At 45.7% G+C, this 18,288-nt stretch overlaps 1 protein-coding gene across 3 annotated transcripts in view; it reads right to left on the bottom strand.

Annotated features, from left to right (window-relative positions):
• Positions 1–2,254: 2,254 nt before the first annotated feature.
• The window catches only part of CDS2 (CDP-diacylglycerol synthase 2), a 71,433-nt gene continuing 55,399 nt past the window's right edge, over positions 2,255–18,288 (bottom strand). For 2 of the 3 annotated variants that reach the window (XM_004061774.5, XM_055372529.2), the window contains exons 6-13: positions 17,714–17,772; positions 17,016–17,098; positions 15,225–15,312; positions 14,350–14,418; positions 13,337–13,489; positions 10,968–11,087; positions 10,316–10,419; positions 2,255–10,052 (exon numbers count right to left, since the gene is read on the bottom strand). In XM_004061774.5, the coding sequence (XP_004061822.1) occupies positions 9,920–10,052; positions 10,316–10,419; positions 10,968–11,087; positions 13,337–13,489; positions 14,350–14,418; positions 15,225–15,312; positions 17,016–17,098; positions 17,714–17,772 (809 nt within the window). In that variant the 3' untranslated portion in view covers positions 2,255–9,919. Of the gene's footprint in view, positions 10,053–10,315; positions 10,420–10,967; positions 11,088–13,316; positions 13,490–14,349; positions 14,419–15,224; positions 15,313–17,015; positions 17,099–17,713; positions 17,773–18,288 lie in introns of all 3 variants that reach the window. The other variant, XM_055372528.2, reaches the window with a different exon arrangement.

Raw genomic sequence — 18,288 nt, 5'->3', positions numbered from 1 at the left:
TGCAAATCAAAACCACAATGAGATACCATCTCACACCAGTCAGAATGGCGATCATTAAAATGTCAGGAAACAACAGATCCTGGAGAGGATGTGGAGAAATAGGAACACTTTTACACTGTTGGTGGGACTGTAACTAGTTCAACAATTGTGGAAGTCAGTGTGGCAATTCCTCAGGGATCTAGAACTAGAAATACCATTTGACCCAGCGATCCCATTACTGGGTATATACCCAAAGGATTATAAAACATGCTGCTATAAAGACACATGCACACGTATGTTTATTGAGGCACTATTCACAATAGCAAAGACTTGGAACCAACCCAAATGTCCAACAATGATAGACTGGATTAAGAAAATGTGGCACATATACACCATGGAATACCACGCAGCCATAAAAAAGGATGAGTTCATGTCCTTTGTAGGGACATGGATGAAGCTGGAAACCATCATTCTCAGCAAACTATCACAAGGACAAAAAACCAAACACCGCATGTTCTCACTCAGGTGAGAATTGAACAATGAGAACACTTGGACACAGGAAGGGGAACATCACACACCGGGGCCTGTTGTGGGGTGGAGGAGGGGGGAGGGAAAGCATTAGGAGATACACCTAATGTTAAATGATGAGTTAATGGGTGCAGCACACCAACATGGCACATGTATACATATGTAACAAACCTGCACATTGTGCACATGTACCTTAAACTTAAAGTATAATAACAAAAAAAAAAAAAAAGAAAGAAAGGAGAGAGGAGAAAAAAGAAATCATCAAGACCAGTGTGCGGGGGGCTCTGGATATGGAAGGATGCCAGATGCAGGCAACTGCACAGGTGCTCTGATGCCACTGGCCTAGGGCCTCCTATGGACTTCATAGGCCTGGACAACAGAGCCTTCAGCAGATGGAGTTGAGCCCAGGGACCCTCACCACTTCAGCAACATGTGAGCCCTCGGCTCCTGGTGCAACAAAAGGGAGCAAAGCAGCCAGGGAAAACGACTCATGTTGGTTTTCCCATCAGTCTTGGAAACTGGTGGCTTGCAGTCAGATTTTGTGGGGTTTAGGAAAGTAAGTGAATGCAGTGGGTTTTTCTGCATCTTGAATGTTGGCGAGCAATTCATTGAGGAAATTCCAATGGTAGTAGGTTTCCTATGGGTGAAAATGGCAGAGGCCCCTGTCCAAAAGGTAATCAATCTAGAGGTCCCACTGGCCTCAGACATTTGCCTGGTAAGGCTGGCCTGCTGGCTCCCAGGAGTTCAGACCCTTCTGTCCTGGGGCAGGAGACACACAGTGAGGAGACAACATAAGGCCTCCCCAAGGAAATGCTGTTGACGGTGAGAACTGCTAGGAAAAGAGGAGTTAGGCAGGCTGACGAAGAGCTGGGAAAGGAAAAAAACTGGGCAGAGGAAACAGCACACGCCAGGGCCTGGGACAGGCACACACCTGGAACAAGGAAGGACACGCGGCAGCTGTGGCTGTGAAGGCAGGGCCCGAATGCGTGGGTCAGGCACTGGCCAGCTCACAGATGGCCCCAGAAGCCTCGTTACCAAGTCTGAACTTTAACCTCAAGACCCAAACAGAGAGCTCATCCCAGCTATCACGCAAGAAATGGATTAGAGAGGTGGCCAGGCTGTAGGGAGACGGCTAGAGGCTGCCTTAGAAATCCTGGCAGGAGATGGGGCCTGGCCCGGAAGGCTGGCAGTAAGGATGATCCCGAGGATGTTTGGAAGGCAGAACGGGCAGGCTTGGGTGACTCATGAGATCACTCCAGTTACTGGCTTGTGTGACAGAACACATGGGTAGTTAGAGAACACAGGACTCAGGACATGGGTCATAGGTTTGGGTTTTATCATGCAAAGTCTGTGTGAGAGGCCTCACAGGCAGCTGGAAATGCAGGCCCACTTGGGCTAGAGACATGGACTTGGGAAGTGTTGAAATGAGTGTGGTGATCAGGGTCCTGGGAGGGGGTGGGAACACCTAGAGGGGAGAATTCAGTGGGCGAAAGAGAGCCTCAGGCAGAATGCCACCACCCAAGGGATGGCCCATAAAAGAGACACCCAGAAAGAAGACCGAGGAGGAGCAACCAAGGGCAGGAGGAAAGCCGGGGGGGCAGGTTGCCAAGGCCAAGGACAGAGGGAGTCTCTAGAAGCAAGCGGTGATCAGCAGCATCCTGGGAAGTAATGCTGGCTCCACATAAGCAACCAAACGTCCACACCCTTGGCCTTCCGCCACCCCCACCATCAAAAACCACACATGATCTAGAATTTAATATATGTTTATTTGTGTAGTAGGAACATTCAGGTATATAAATAAGGTAAATGCTTTCCAATGTACAGTATATCATGTTCTTACATTGCGTGGAAAAAGAACCCACATATATTGTTCAACATGGATCACAAGTGCACAGAGAGAGAGATCAGCTGCATTTAGTGAAACGCCAAGTTGGGAAAACGGCACAGCAGTAGCGCACAGGCACACAGCTATCTGGGGAGGCTGCGGGGACTGTCACGTGGACTCTACACACCGAGAACTGCTTCAAGGTCACCTGTGTCTGAGTGCGGGTAAAGTGAATATCAACACCCAGGCTATCAGGGTGAGACAACTGAATTCCATCGTGTCCATCCACTTTACAAAGGGGCGGGGGGCACCATGGAGAAACTGACCAGAAATGCTCTGCCCTGTCACAGAGGAGACAGAGCCAGGGCAGACACAGGGCTGACCTCTGGGAGGCACAGACACTGGCAGTGATGGGTCCCATGGGATGCCTGGCACTCCCAGCACAGACAGCTCCCCAAAGCAGGTGGGGAGGCACTTTCTGTGTTTGGGAACTTCTTAGTTAAACAAATCCTCAGAATCGAATTAAGAAGGATGTCCACAGCTCGATCAAAAACAAACAAACAACCAAAAAAAAACACCAAGGTTCCCAAGATCCTTCAACAGAGGGACTTCCCATCTGATCTTACCCTCCTGTTTCAGAAGGTATTAAACACCAATAAAAATTAAAATATATTATCAGTATCAACTCTAGAAGATAACCCATGGCTTCAAATCTCCCTGGACGGGTTCTCTGAGCCCAGATTTCTGGTCCCCAACTCATATGACACCCAGGGCCAGCGAGCGTTCAGCTGGCATCTGTTAGAGTCTGCCCTCCACTGTGAGACTCCTGGCCCCTCCGTGGCCCTGGTATTCCTCCTGCTGCTGCCCCTAGGAGTCCTCCAGCTGGATAACAGTAAACCAAACCGCTGTCTCCTAATCCCTGACTTGTTCTCCTGACTCCTAGTCCTTTGGTTTCATCGGCCCCTGATGTCTGTTCAACTCTTCCCCTTTGTAATCAGCCCCTAGCACCCAGTCGGCATGACGTAAGACAGAAAAACAGTTTACTAAAGGCCAGAGCCCTGTACACAGAGGATTTAAAAGAAACAGCACCCAAAGGACACTCATGAAAACATGTATGCACATTCTGCCTGCTAGAAAACATTCTCAACCTCTTTTCTACTCTGCTGTTCCTTTAAGAAAAGCCAGCATAAGCAGTACAAGAACCTAGTGCAGGTGGCAAAAAAAGGCATCCAAACTGCGAGGACAGGGGTGGCTATGTGGATGATTATCGGCAAACACAGTTTCACTAGAGACAAAATCACCAGGTGGCTAACCCTTCTGAGTGCTTTATGCAGGCAAGGTCCTCTGGGGGCTGCAAAAGGCTAGGCCCTGCCCAATGCCCGGGAGACCACTGCAAGGGCATTCTCTGCTTGATTTCCAGAGGGCCCTTACCACACCCCCCTCCCTGGCCCCGCAGTGGAGGCTTTCTATGGATACAAGGCTGCCTAGGTCTATTCAACAACACAATGAGGGAGGAAGCACCAGGCAAGGCAAACACAAACCCAGAAGGACAGGAGGGCTCGGGGGCAAGCCTGGGATTGGCCTGTCACAGCAGCTGCTTCCTAGAAACCCCCACAACCATCTTCTCCTGGTTCATGGCATTATCATTACTTCAGCAATTCAATGAAACAGAGGGACCATTATTTCCATACTATTAATAGCAATGTGCTGTTGGGTCCCACTAATACCCAGGAAATAATCCACAGTCAAACCAGTAGTTCAGTTATTATTCAACTGACCTAGGAATTTCATGGATCCCGTTAGCCAACACCACTCCTTCAAAGTGAGGCAGCCTCCCCTTACACACACGTGCCCCAACTCCCCACCCCCATTCAGAAAACTAAGTTCAAGAAACTCTTTTCATTAAGTCCTGTGCCTGTTCTCCCTTCATTCATGAGTCACCCATTTGAGTCTTTGCTAACCTAGAATCTGGCAGAAATACCTCACATCATGTGTCCTCAATGGGTCACCCACTTCTACCCGGTTACTACTTTTAGAAGGAAACATGAAGCTCCAGATTGGCTGCGTCATAAGGATGTGGACAGAACTTCTAGGCTTTTAGTCTACATAATCCCCTACAAAGCAGGTTTCTGTTGTCCCCATTCTTCTCTTCTTGGCCCCTGAGGACATCCACCCATACAGGGAACTGCTGCAGGCTCCTGAGCTATGTGCACAGAAGACAGCCCTTGGCCAGAGCGGGAAGTGGGGTCCAGAGCGAGTCACAGACAGGCCCTCCCTGCCCAGAGTGGAGGTACCACCAGACAGGAGGAGATGGCCTTCCCACAAGCAGTCCAGACTGTGGGCAGAGGAGGTGAGCTGGATTCTCAGGCCAGCCATTCTCACTAAGAACAGAACTTCTGCACACCCCCATGTCCTCTTGCCTCGTTAGGCTGGCCTCCTAAATGGTGTGTGAAGCACCAAGATGCTGTAGGGGATGTTAAGGTTGACGTGCTTCTCTCGGAGGGACCCAGACTGTGTGCAGGGTGGTGGCAGTGTGGTGGCTGACAATCCCATCTCTGGCATTGCAACAACGGAGGTCAAACTACCAGCTGAGCTCAACAAAAGTAACTACCATTTATTGAGTGCTTACTATGTGCCAGGCTTGGTACTAAATGCTTACATGCATTACCTCCTTATATCCTCACAACCACCCCAGGAAGAAGGTACTCTTATCAGACCCAACTGCCTTCAAGGTAGAAGCTTAGAGCAGCCTAGAAACCTGCCCGCACCTAGGGTGATTTGATCCCAAAGTCTGTCTTAACCACTGCTCTCGGCCTCAGTCATACTGCCTCAGTTTCCTCATCTATAAAATGGAGATAACAATACCTAATCAAAGGTTGTTTTCTGGATTAAAAGGGATAACGTATGTAAACCCTTAGCACTATGCCTGGCACATATTAAGCACTATACTATTGCAATCCTTATTAATAAACACACTGATATCTCATTGGCTCAAGAATAAAAAGAGAAGGCGCCTCAGTAGGTAGGCATTTGATGGGAAAAGGAAGGGGAGGGTTGGGGAGGAGACAGGGTCTTTAAACAGCCGACAAATTTGAAACCCACTGGACAAAAAACCCTAGACTTCACAAATTCTGCCCCTCTATTCTCATAAATCATCCGCATGTCCTCAAAATCCCAACACTTCAGCATCCAAAGGATACCTCCTAAACTGCACTCAAAGTGCGTTGGGAAACATGGTCCCCATACAAACAGGTGACAGCCTTAATCAAGAGACAGCCCCAGATGAGAACAGCCTCCATCCACCTGAGAGGCCAGGTAAGGCCACTGCTGGTCAACCTGAAAGGTAAGGGCACATTCAGATGGCAACAGCAGCCAGGACTCTTCTGAGAATAGGGCCCACCTTCTGCAGGGATGTGGATAAGGACAGTCCAGGCCCAAGAGAAGGTAGGCCAGGCAGAGCCCTGAGATAAGAATCCTTTGTGACCACTTGGTTTAAACCCTAGCACCCCATGCAGGTTGTGGCACAAGGCCCCCACCCAACAAGAGAAACTGAGTCAGGAAGTGAGAGCTGTTCATCTCTTTAAAAACTGGAAGCTGGGCAACTGCGTGGAGGGTGATCAAGGGAAAAGGAAGTTTGTTTTGACCAAGTCAGGGAAGAATACGAGGCTCTGCCCGAGTATTAGCCATCATCTTCAGGAGGCCAGAGTTTGTTCCACCTGCTCTTTGGAGTCCAGTGTTCCAAAGCACAAGTGAGAGTCCATCCGCGGCTTACTGTCTTGCAATGTGTCCATAAAAGTCACCTGGACATCCTCCCCACCCTGACCTCAGAAGAACAGAAACCTGTTCAAGTGAAATTGTCCTCCCGACTCCACCCTTTTCTTAGCACATAATCACAGTGTGCAAGAAAGGCGGGCCCAGATATGTTACTCTGGAAGACAAAAGACAATAGTGCCTAAGATATTACTGAAACAGGGAAAGGCTTCAGCAGTGACATACCACATCGAGTCGGGTGATGAAAATCTACCCCCTTGGACATGCATCTAGGGCTGGCTTTGTAACGAACAAGGCCCCTGCTTCACAGTTTTCCGAGCAAGGACACTCTGTCTCAAGTCACTTATACTCTCCCATTACCCAACTCTGTCAATAGTGGAGATGAACCTGAGCTTTGGGAAACATGGTCCCCATACAAACAGGTGACAAGAGCTGAGCCAAGGGCTCACTGACAGCGTGAAGATCTCAACTCAAAGATCCATTCAAATAAAGCTCCAGTCAACTCAGCAACTAGCTCAGACCAAATCACAAGGTCTGTGTAGTCTCCCTTAAAACATATTTTTGGGATTTTCTTGCATAATATAGGTCAAGTTACAGTGGAAAAAAATTCTATAAAAATGGATTCAAAGTCCACCTGTGTAAAGTCAAAAGTTATATCCTCCCCAATGAAAGAGATTAGTTTCAAAGGATGTGAAACTAGTTCTCATACATTATAGGGCTGTACAATACTAAGAGTAATTACATTTTAAGTGCAAAATACTGTAGCTACTAAAATGCCCAGAATATGAAACAAGTTGCCTAAGAGGGTTTCACTTTCAGGAGTAAAACACAAATGGAACCTTTCTGAATACTAAAAGCAGTTAAGAGGGCAGCATGCGCACACACAAAAGGCAAAGACTCGGTACCCTGTGAGCGGTCATGAGCAGAGCTCCCAGGGACTGGGGGGTGCCCATCAGCCCTGGTTTCTATGACCCCCTTGTTCCACGAGGCAGGAGCCAACAGCAATTTAAGCTCCAACCTGGCTCAGGCCAAGTCTCCTGAGCTAGAGGGAAGGAAAGCTGCAACACCTCGGTGTACTCACACGACGTTCACAAAAGCAAGCAGGGCTGGGGGGACCCTCCAGGTGTCCTGTGGGTAAAGTGCAGGATGGAGTGAGTCCTGACTCCACCACACTATCCTGGGGAAGCTCCCTGCCTGGTAAGGGGCTCATGACTCTCACCCGAGGTAAGAAGGCTGTTGTGAGAATGTAGGGATACAAGTTGGAAAGCAAAGCAAAAGTCTCTGAATCAGGACTATGCAGTATTCATGAATATATAAACAAATGAGAAGCATAAAACCATGCATGGAAGTGATAAACAGGGAATTCACGACAAGGGAGGGCACACAGTTGCAGTTACATTTTATTTCTGACCAATAAAAAAAAAATGGGTCTAAAGCAAGTGATGCCATTCATTAAGATTTGAATGTACATACGTAAAAATGGTTTCTTGAATCTTGTCTGTGAATAGGAAAGAGAAACATTGTGCTATATGGACACAAGGTGGCAGTGCTCTCCTAGCTACCTGACAAAAAATCCTCATCTCCAGAAAGCATGCAGGAGAAATCAGAAAATAAAACACAAGCTGACCCTCTGGCCTGCCTGCTAGCAGCTCTAGTGCGCACTCAGCTTCGGCTTCCTAGGACCCCCCTTTCCCACCCCACCCCCCACCAAGTGACCACTTCCACAAAGGAACATGAGCCTTGCCCAGTATGCTCGGCTCCCTGATCCCAAAGGCAGCCCTATTCAAGAGCAGGTCTCTGCAGCCAGGCCCCAGCTGAGACTCCCTCCTCTCAAGGAGCCCACCATATGCCCACAATGGGACAAAAGAGACAAATGAGGAGCCCTTTCAGTATCTAGTTTGGTGATCCAGGTTCATTCTTCAATCTGAAAACTACAGTTTCATTATTGATCACCTTTACTGTTCAGGTGTGCTGCTGAGATACCTACTCACCTTAAGGATAAGCATGTAAGGGCCTGAAAACACTTCCTGTTTGGGGGGTGCCCAGGACCTCACTCAATGAGCCTCTACCGGCATGAACTTGCTCAGCCAGAATCACAGAAGAGTGGAATTGGGAGTAGCTCCAAAAAAGAGGCCCTGGAGAGTGATGCATCCTGCCAGTGACACAGCCAATACTGAAATGAAACCCCTTGCAATAATATGTTTTGTTTTTAAGGGGCCTTGGACCTGAATAAGAAAAGCCACGAGGCTGAAATGGAAATAAAAGTTCAGCGGAAAGAAGCTGCTTCAGCCCCACACACATATGGGAAGTCACTCAAGGATGTGTGAGCTGAAACATCCCGAGGGCTCCATCCTCTGCTGGACACTCTAGAGGCCTGGGCTGACTGCACTTTCAGGGAGGCAGTGAGGCTAATTTACAAACAAAAACACCACAAACCAGCACTAGACCAAGGTGCAGAAGCAAATCATTACCACCCTCGTTGGCAATGAAAACATCCACGGCACGGAATAGTTTGATATATTTGGGCGCCAAGTTCTCTCTCCCGCACTCCATCACTTGTTGGCCTGACAAAGAACTAATCTGCCTTCCCAAAGTCAATCTCACCCCTGAAATTAGGGAGGGGAAAAAAAATCACAGTTTAAGCAAACAACAACAACAAAAGGTCCCCCAGTACAATACAAACTACATTTAAACTGGTCACATTATATAGAAAGTGTGCATTTAATCTTCAAAATAGTCAAGCCTCTAATCAGGTTAGGTTTTCCATAGTTTTAAGCAGGACTTTGTGGTTTTAGTGAAGAAGTCATGGTGCAATTGAAATCACTGTAAGAAATAAGTGACTTTTAAAACAAACACAGACACACACACTCCTCTTAAGAGTAATATATACACAACACAGCAGCTACATGGGTGTTCAGGCAAAGGGTGCATGAACGAGAGGCCCTCTGCTCCCTGCCCGATGAGAAAGTCCCCAGAAAGGATTCAGCAGCAGCAAGTCTACAGCACATACATGGATGGCATTGTCCCTGAAAACACACAGTTAGGTGGACCTATAGGAGACACTGGAGCCTAGACATGTGGGAAAGGGCTCAGTTACAGTACATTCTACTGCATACACTTGAAATATTACAGTGTGTTTTTTCTCCAGACTATTATAAATAATTTTTCGTGCTTTCTGAAAAAAATAAAAACTGAAACTTTCAGTCTGCGATGAAGGTGAACCCATCTTATAAATCAGAGCTTACTTACATTCTGCAGGATTTTGGTGTGGATGCATAGAAGGCTTACCTGGTTAGTAAGCCTCCATTCCTCCGACCTACAGAAGGCAACCCTTCTGCAGCTCCACGCAGGGATTTCTAGAAAAGACCAGGTGTACAAAACAACTAAGCTGTGCCTCCCACCACAGGTGGGGAAGTCCCCTGATTTGGTCAGACACAGATGAATGTCTGTGTCTCACTGAGCCCAGAAACAGTTCAATTGATGGGGGCTGGAACCACCAAGAAAACACTCCTGACCTGGGCAACACTGTCTTCCAGATTATTAATACTTTTGTTTTAAAAAAATCCAAATGGTTTTACAACCCGTGACTTCTTTCCAACTCAAAGCTGTAGTTTACTTACAACACAAATTCTAAACACATAGACTGTATATACAGATTTTTTGAACCCACAAATAAAAAATACCCTCCAAAAAAAAAAAAAAAAAAAAAAGACAGTGAGTTGAAGCCTCGTCATTGTCTAATCACACCAGCTGGGCTTGCCTTGGAGACCTGCCCCTGCTCAGTTCTGTTCCTGTTCTCCTGGCCCTGGGTGGCCCCTACTCGTCCTCTGTGGTGGATGTCAGCATCCCCTTGTCGATCAGATGAGACCGCAGCGTGTTGAAGATGTGGAGCTGCTGATCTGGCCGTAAAGTCAGGAACTGCTGAATCAGTTTGCTTGGGTTAGGGCCTCTGGAACAGAATGTGAAGAAACAGCACTGAGCTAGGGCCCGGAAGCTTCCAGGGCCTGATTATCTGAGTGACTGCTCTGATCTCTGGATCAGAGAGTTATCTATTAACAGATGACAGGAGGCCTCAGAAAATCTGTAAGCAGCAACAACTGAAAACTGCATTATTTGGGATGCTTTTCACTGGAACTTAGATGCTGCTAAAATTCTAGAATTGCACCGTACTTAAAAATCCACCAACTTGGTTCAGATGGAAAGGTACTATACCTGATAAAACTGGCGATGTATACATTGACAAAGGTGGCCATCAGATACTGGCAGTCAAAGCGATCCATGATGCCTCCATGGCCAGGAATGGTATTGGCAAAGTCCTGTTAGAGGCAGGGGAAGGATGGGTGAACTTGGGCTCAGCCACTGACCAATCCCAGCCTAATGGTCCCACCCCAATGTCACGCTTCTGTCCTGAGTAGCTGAGGGCAACAGAAGGTGAGAAGTATTAAATCTAATGGTGAAGCTATATTAGGACACAATTTTATTGCATTACAAAATGTTCTTATTTCATTTACTTAATAAAGACAGGAGTCTTGCTATGTTGCTCAGGCTACTTTCTAACTCCTAGCCTCAAGTGATCCTCCCGCCTTGGCCTCTTAAAGTGCTGGGGTTACAGACATGAGCCACTGCCTGGCCCAAAATGTTCTTTTGAAGAAAGATATATTAACAAATAAACTGAAAAACAACGATTGCATTTTCCTGAAAATATTGTTATTAATTAACTCACCTAAATTCAGTGCATGGGTCAAGATCACACATTAAATGCCAGGGTGTACAGCCTAGTATTTTGGAGGGGGCAGGGAAGGGGGAGAAAGGCAGAAGATGGGTGAGGGAGTGAGATGAGAGGAACGTAAGACGGTTTTCCTACTTTGATTTTAAAGGCTCGTTTGAATCCACTTGCGAAGAATCCTCCAAAGGGGCCAATGAGCGAGGCAAAGGTGGAGAGAGCGATGCTGTGAATCTGGAAGGGGTACATCCGGACCGTTTTCTGAGAAGAGTAAATGAAGTAAAAGTTTAGGTGCATACATGCCCAGTGTTACAGTTTGAGTTGTCAACTCATGTTGAAATTTGATCCTCATTGTGGCCTCACTGGGAGGTGATGCCTAGTGGGAGGTGTTTGGGTCACAGGGGCATATCCCTCATGAATGGCTTGGTGCCTTTCTCCTAGTAGTGAGTTCTGTCAAGAGACTAGATTAGCACTGGCATCCCAAGGGAATGGGTTGTTATGAAGTGATGAAGCCCCTGGTTTTGCCTCTTTGCATGTGTCTGCTTCCACCTTTGACCTTCTCCGCCATGTTACAATGCAGCATAAAAAGCCCTCACCAGAAGCCAGGCAGCAGCCAATGCCACACTTCTCACACTTCTCAGCCTGCAGAAACAAGCTAAGTAAACGTCTTTTCTTTGTAAATTACCCAGCCCCAAGTGTTCTGTTATATCAACACTAGACAGACCAAGACATCCAACCTCGTAACTCTTTATGAAACTAATTATATATATGTAGGTTTTAAATCAATAAAAGGAGTGAATTTTTCCCATTTTGTAAATTTCTAATATCTAAGTTAATGGAAAACATTAAAATATTCTGCATTCAATCTGTTGCAACATGCTGTTTTGGTGGAAGTATATAAAGAAAATCCAGCCGTACGCAGATACATAGTTGAAAAGAGTATTTTAGTCGTAGCCTCAGATGGTTTTGGGTATTCTCTGACACTACACCAGAGCTTGACAAGTAGTCATTTCTTGAATATTAGGTGTGATATGGAATCTAGAATTCTATCAATGGACTTTGTTCTCTCTTACATTAAAATCCACTGGCCTATCTTATACTTGAATGGATCTTTTACCCATGCATGACTATACAACACCATGCATCAGCCATTTAGAAAATAATGGTTCACTGAGTTATGTAAATCTTCCAAATGTAGACACATTTCATTATACCGTGTCAAATATGTTTGTGTTTTTTCTCATGTGATCAACACACACACACACACACACACACACACACACACACACACACACACACGTTAAGAATCATCACAGACCTCATCAGAAAAGGCTTTTAAGTATTAGGAAGCTGTCAAGTTCACACTGGCAGGTTAAGCTTTCCAAAATTCTAATTTTCATTTGAAAGCCAAATTTTATCCTTGGTAACAATTACTGTCAGTCATTTTTCTTTTTTTTCTTTTTTTTTTTTTTTGAGACAGTCTCACTCTGTCACCCAGGCTGGAGTGCAGTGGTGCGATCTTGGCTCACTGCATCCTCCGCCTCCTGGGTTCAAGCAACTCAACCTCCTGAGTAGCTGGTAGCTGGGATTACAGGCACACGCCACCATCCCCAGCTAATTTTTTTGTATTTTTAGTAGAGACGGGGTTTCGCCATGTTACCCAGGCTGGTCTGGAACTCCTGACCTCAAGAGATCCGCCTGCCTCGGCCTTCCAAAGTGCTGGGATTTCAGGTGTGAGCCACGGTGCCTAGCTTCAGTTGTTTTCTTTAAAGTGATAGGCTCACTTCATCCTTTTCAAGAAAAATGTCTGCCAAATACCCAAGTCTGAAAAATTATAATTTGTTGGTTCTTTCCAAGTAAAATTTACTTTCTTTTCTAGAAAAAAGCAGCTAATTTAGCTCACAACTCAAACAACTGCACACATGCTTTCCCTTTAGGCAAGCACTGTACTACAGTACTTAGCAGAAATGTTTTACACATACTTTCCATTTCAGTAAGGAGTATTAAAAAGGTGTGTGTACAAAGGTCAAGATTTAACAAAATTAGTAACTTTACTATTTCATAGACATTCATTAGAACTGGCCTGTTTGTACTGTGAGTGTGTGGCATGAGGAACCCACTGCCTTAACGCAGTTTTAACCACTGCTGCTTTTGCGCCGTATCACAGCAAATGTCAACACATTGAAAAAGGAAAATAATGTCATAGTCTAATTATGAAACAGTTGTGACCTCACAGACCCCCCACCCTACCCCCGCAACTAAAAGGATCCCAGGGCCCTCCAGGGATCCACAGAACACACTTTGAAAACCACTGGTCTAAATAATCTGATGTTGGGGGAAAGGTGTCCTGCCCATACCCTGACCTGGCGTGAGCAATTCTCCTTCATCCTGGGGCTTACAGCTTTGGGGAGGAGGAAGCTAGCTTTTTTCAGAGGGCAGGTGATGGAGGGGGATCTCTCTTTGTAGCCACTGTCCATGGAGGCCGCTCACCCCCTGTGAGTGGCACATACCCAGCCAATGACTGACTGGATCACCCCAGGAATGTTGTACTCCTGCAGGCGAAACAGGTCCGAGGGCTCACAGTCCACAGTGAAGCTGTTGGTGTCATTGTTGTACTCCACAGGGCAGACAAAGCATCTGTACCCGGACATCACATAGGACAGCTGAGGAGGAATAACAGAGAGACCGGCAAGGAGGTAAGTTCCAACCATCCAGCCCAGACACAGGCACCTGGTTTGGCCATGTTCCTCAGGGTGCCCAGTACCCTGCTAACTGCGAGCTATGTGCTCAGAGGTTCATGTTTTACCATACATATTTTACCTCAATTAAAAAAAAAAAAAGAGGCTCATGACCCACCAAGGTTACACACAGGAACCCAAACACCCAGGCCCCGAAAGAATCCGGGAAAACCTGAAGGGACTGGGGCAAAGAACTATAAGAAGACTCTCCCCATTTGGGGAGCTAGGACCACTTTCCTCAAGATCTCTGAAGTCAGTGATAACTGGAGAGAGGCCATGGGGAAGGGGCACAGTGAGAGGCAGATCTCAGGAGGAACAAGGCTGGAAAGCAACAAAGCTGGGCGGTGAGCACTGAAGGGCAGCCAGACAGTGCTGAAGAAGGAGGACTGGCCCAAGGGTCAGAAGCAGAGAATGGTGCTCTGGAAAGGGCAGGAAAATCACCCACCTCTGGGCAAGGCACACATAGGAGAAAAGCTGTGTATCTCATCTTCCCTTGGGTGCCCTCACCCTGACCTTGGAACATCAAATGCCTGACAAGAAGGCTACCTGCTGATGTCACCATGCCTGGGCGTGAGAGGGCATAGAAGGTGCTCTCCAACTGCTAGCACCCCGCCTGAAAGCTGGTGGATGGCTGGCATGGCCAGTGGCCCTCTTCAGGGCAAGGCTGCCATTCAGCAGGACAGTCCTGGCCTCCAAAGACACTCTCCAGCTCTGGACAGGCCTTGGAAGGTGGTGTGAGGCCTCTGTCCACCCAATCCCTCACACAGCTGAAAGCCACCACCTACCAGAAGGCCAAACACCACAGTAGCAAAGAAGCCCCCAATGAAGCCTTCCCAGGTCTTCTTCGGGGACAGCTGTGGACAGAGAGCAAGTTCTCAGCAAAGGGTGTTTTGATAACTACAGCTTTGCGAACAATGATTACTTGTTAAGAACCTTTCTTTCATAAAACCCCATTCTCTTAACCATGTCACCTTCTAAAGCTCCCCAAAATATGGTTTCCTTGTTCCCTATCTTATATCCTCCCTTTGGTTCCCTTTCTGTTTCAATCAGTCATTCGAATAGTTTTATATTAGAAAACGATATACTAATTAAGTGACTACACTCAAATCCAGATCAAAGTCCCAAAAAATGTGTCCCCAAAAAAGATTATATAAATCTGTAAAAATATTTTCCTTTCTTTTTTCAAGACACGATCTTGCCCCATCACCCAGGCTGGAGTGTAGTGGCACTATCACAGCTCCTTGAAGCCTCAACCTCCTGGGCTCAAGAGATCCTCCCATCTCAGCCTCCCAAGGAGCTGGGACTACAGGTGCATGCTACCACCATGCCTGGCTAATTTTTAAATATTTTAGTAAAGGCAAGGCCTCACTATGTTCCCCAGGCTGGTTTTGAACACCTGGCCTCAAGCAATCCTCCTGCCTCAGCATCCCATAGTGCTAGGATAACAGGCATTAGCCACCATGCCCAGCCTATTTTCTTTATTATCTTTCTTTTTTAATCAGTTGTCAGTGTTTTCCTTTGGCCTTTCTCCAGGAAGACATGAAGACATGGCCACAATACAACACAGCTAGATTCCTTCTGTCTGCCAGGCTGATCTACTCACATTGAGAGCACCACCCTCCCCTCACAGTGGTATTTCACATTAGGGTAATCCATTTACCTTGATGAGTGGGGTCCGACCAAAGAAAAAGCCAAACATATAGGCCATGATGTCATTACAGATCACACAAGATATGGGGACAATGAACCTAGAAATGAACCAAAGTAAGGATCAACTCAAGCAAGGTGACAGTACACAAAATAGTGCCATTCTTAAATTCCAGCACCAAAATCACCCATAAAATTCTGGTAACCCATTAAGGAGTAAGTTAAAAACATAAAAAATACCAAAAAAGTCATACCTAGTACCTAGCACAGAGTACATATTCAAGTGTTTCCTGAATGACTACTGAATAAGTGGAGGTTGCAAACTAAAAGGTCATCTGTCCTTTTTTCATGATAAAGAAATATACGTAAACAATGAGAGAAATTTAATTGTAAAAGGAACAAAAAGTTTTCCTTCTTTCTCCCATCCCTATCTCCATTCCCAAAAATAACCACTTCTAATCGTTTCTAATTTTTATTTTTCTAGTGGTTACCTCCCCAATTCTAAATAGTATGCTTTAATGACTCTTTCATTATTTACTGACTTTTCTTGCTGTTTATTACTAGCTCTAGTTGGCCCTATCTTTCCCCAGGACTGTACTTGAGTGTGAAACCCCAACACGCACAGCTAGACTTCCTCTCGGCCCACTCCCCTGCTGATCCAGTCATCCTCAGTATGAAAGAGGTGGTTTCCACACTTGTTCTCTCTCTCCTCACTCTCCACTCTCTGACACTGACGCTTTTTAAAAAGTTCTTTGATTGCAGGTTTTGTTTGTTTGTTTTTGTTTTTGTTTTTGAGACAGAGTCTCTCTCTGTTGCCCAGGCTGGAGTGCAGTGACACAATCTCGGCTCACTGCAACCTCCACCCCCAGGTTAAGTGATTCTCCTGCCTCAGCCTCCGGAATAGCTGGGATTACAGGCACCTGCCACCACACCAGCTATTTTTTTGTATTTTTAGTAGAGACGGGGATTTCACTATGTTGCCCAGGCTGGTCTTCAACTCCTGACCTCGTGATCCGCCTACCTTGGCCTCCAAAAGTGTTGGATTACAGGCATGAGCCACCGCGCCCGCCCTTTAACCTTTTCACTAAGATCACCTAGCTGCTTCAGTTGGCCAGTGATTTCTATCAATGCTGACAGATGAAACCACTACATTTTTGGAATAAAATCCACTCGGTATTTGCATATTATTCCCTTGACACACTGCCAGATTCTATTTGCTAGTATTTTATTTAGAATGATTTATCTATAATTGTAGCAGAAATGGGTTTATCATTCCTGCTTCTCTCTCCTCATTGGCTTTGGTATAAAGGTTAGATAAAACTCAGCTGTTAACCCATTTGGTCCTGTTTCTTTTTCCAGATATGGAATCTTACATAATTTTCAAAGCTCATTTAGAGTTACTGATCTATTCACGTTTTCTTCTTCATGACTTTTAGTATATATTTTGCCAGGAAATCATGAATATTTCCTCTAGGTTTTCAAATCTGTTGCCATACATGTTGCATTGTCTTTGAGTCTTTAAGTATTCCTGTACCTATTAGTCTAGAACAGTGGTTCTCAGAGCACAGGTCCTGTCCAGCAATATAAGCACCACCCAGGAATGTACTAGAAATTCAAATTCTCAAGCCTACCCCAGATCTAATGAATCAAAAAGTCAGGGGTGGGGTCCAGCAATCTGTGTTATAATGAACCCTGCAGAGGATTCTGATGTGGCTCAAGGTGAGGGCCACTGGCTTAGAGGGGGGTATCTGTACATGAGAAACACCCACAAAATAAAAGGGAAAATCCAGCTCCCAATTCTCACCAGATCATTCCTTCAAATAGGTTGTGGATAACAAGATGTGACTGTGTTACAACAATCAGCAATGTCACATGGGTCCAGCCAAACTGCAAAAAAAAGAAAAATAAACACTACTTACCAGTTTACCTTGAAAGTAACTTCAAAGAACAATCAATACCAAATAGAAAAGTGCTGAGAATCAGGTAGGAAAAATATCTGCTTTTGTATCTGACTTATTGAAAGTGAACAGGTAAGATCAGGCTTCTGAGAGTAATACTTTGTCCCCCACAGCCCACTAGTGAGTGAGCTCTCCCATGCTCTGAAAGCCTGGGTATTTTTCATTTTCTTAGTAGTTATTGAGCACCTGGAGCACTCAGAGAGGAGCTGTTCTCTAGTGAGTCAGGGAATAAGTGGTAGCAAGTGATGTACCAGACAGGACATCTGTGGGCAGTGTCTGAAGCTTCAGCTTGTGCCTTCTCTGGAGCCCACCTCAGGGTCCTAGTGGAGAGGCTGCTTAAGGTGTAAGTAACAGTGACTGGGTCTAAGTCAATGTAGAGCCATTAAACCTAAATGGGCATTCTTCCTTCATGCTCTAGATGCATACATATCAGACCATGTTCCTGAGTTTTGATTTGTCACAGAAAGCATGAAAGGCTCGTCAAGTTCCTGAAAAACTTCATTTAAATCAAGAATTCTGACACACACACATGCATTTCTTTTACCATGTAGAACTGCAGTCGATAATGCTTCTTGACCAGACTCAGTACAAACATGCAGAATCCTAGTTTGAGGTGGGAGGAGAAAAGAAAAATGAATTATGTTCTGCATTTAGCTTTGCCCTCCTTTAGCTATGTTAAGTGGTTCTTTGGCTAATTTATTCCCAGCAGCTAACCAGTGCACAATGTCAAAGCCCAGGGGAGAAAAACATTACCCAGATAAACAGTCACAAGGAAAAAATAACTCCTCCCAAACAGTAAAAGGAAGGCAGTATTTTATAATCATGCAGACCACACTAAACTTAGAACATGGTTCATCAGATAGGAATGTTTTATTCCTAGAACATGGGCCAGCAAACAGTGGTCAGGCCAGCTGCTTGTTTTTATAAATAAAGTTTTATTCAAACACAGTTATGTCCATTTGTTTACATATTGTCTATGGCTGCTTTCAAGCTACAACTCAGCAGAACTGAGTACAGTCATGCTCTGAACAACGAGGTTCTCGTCAACAACACACCACATACACAACAACAGTTCCCTAAGATTATAATACCCATTAGATTATAATACCATAAGATTTA

Source organism: Gorilla gorilla, chromosome 21 (genome assembly GCF_029281585.2).
Source record: "Gorilla gorilla gorilla isolate KB3781 chromosome 21, NHGRI_mGorGor1-v2.1_pri, whole genome shotgun sequence".
In the NCBI taxonomy this organism is placed as follows: domain Eukaryota; kingdom Metazoa; phylum Chordata; class Mammalia; order Primates; family Hominidae; genus Gorilla; species Gorilla gorilla.
Note: the sequence above shows the minus strand (reverse complement) of the source record. Positions and strands in the feature narration are given on the sequence as shown.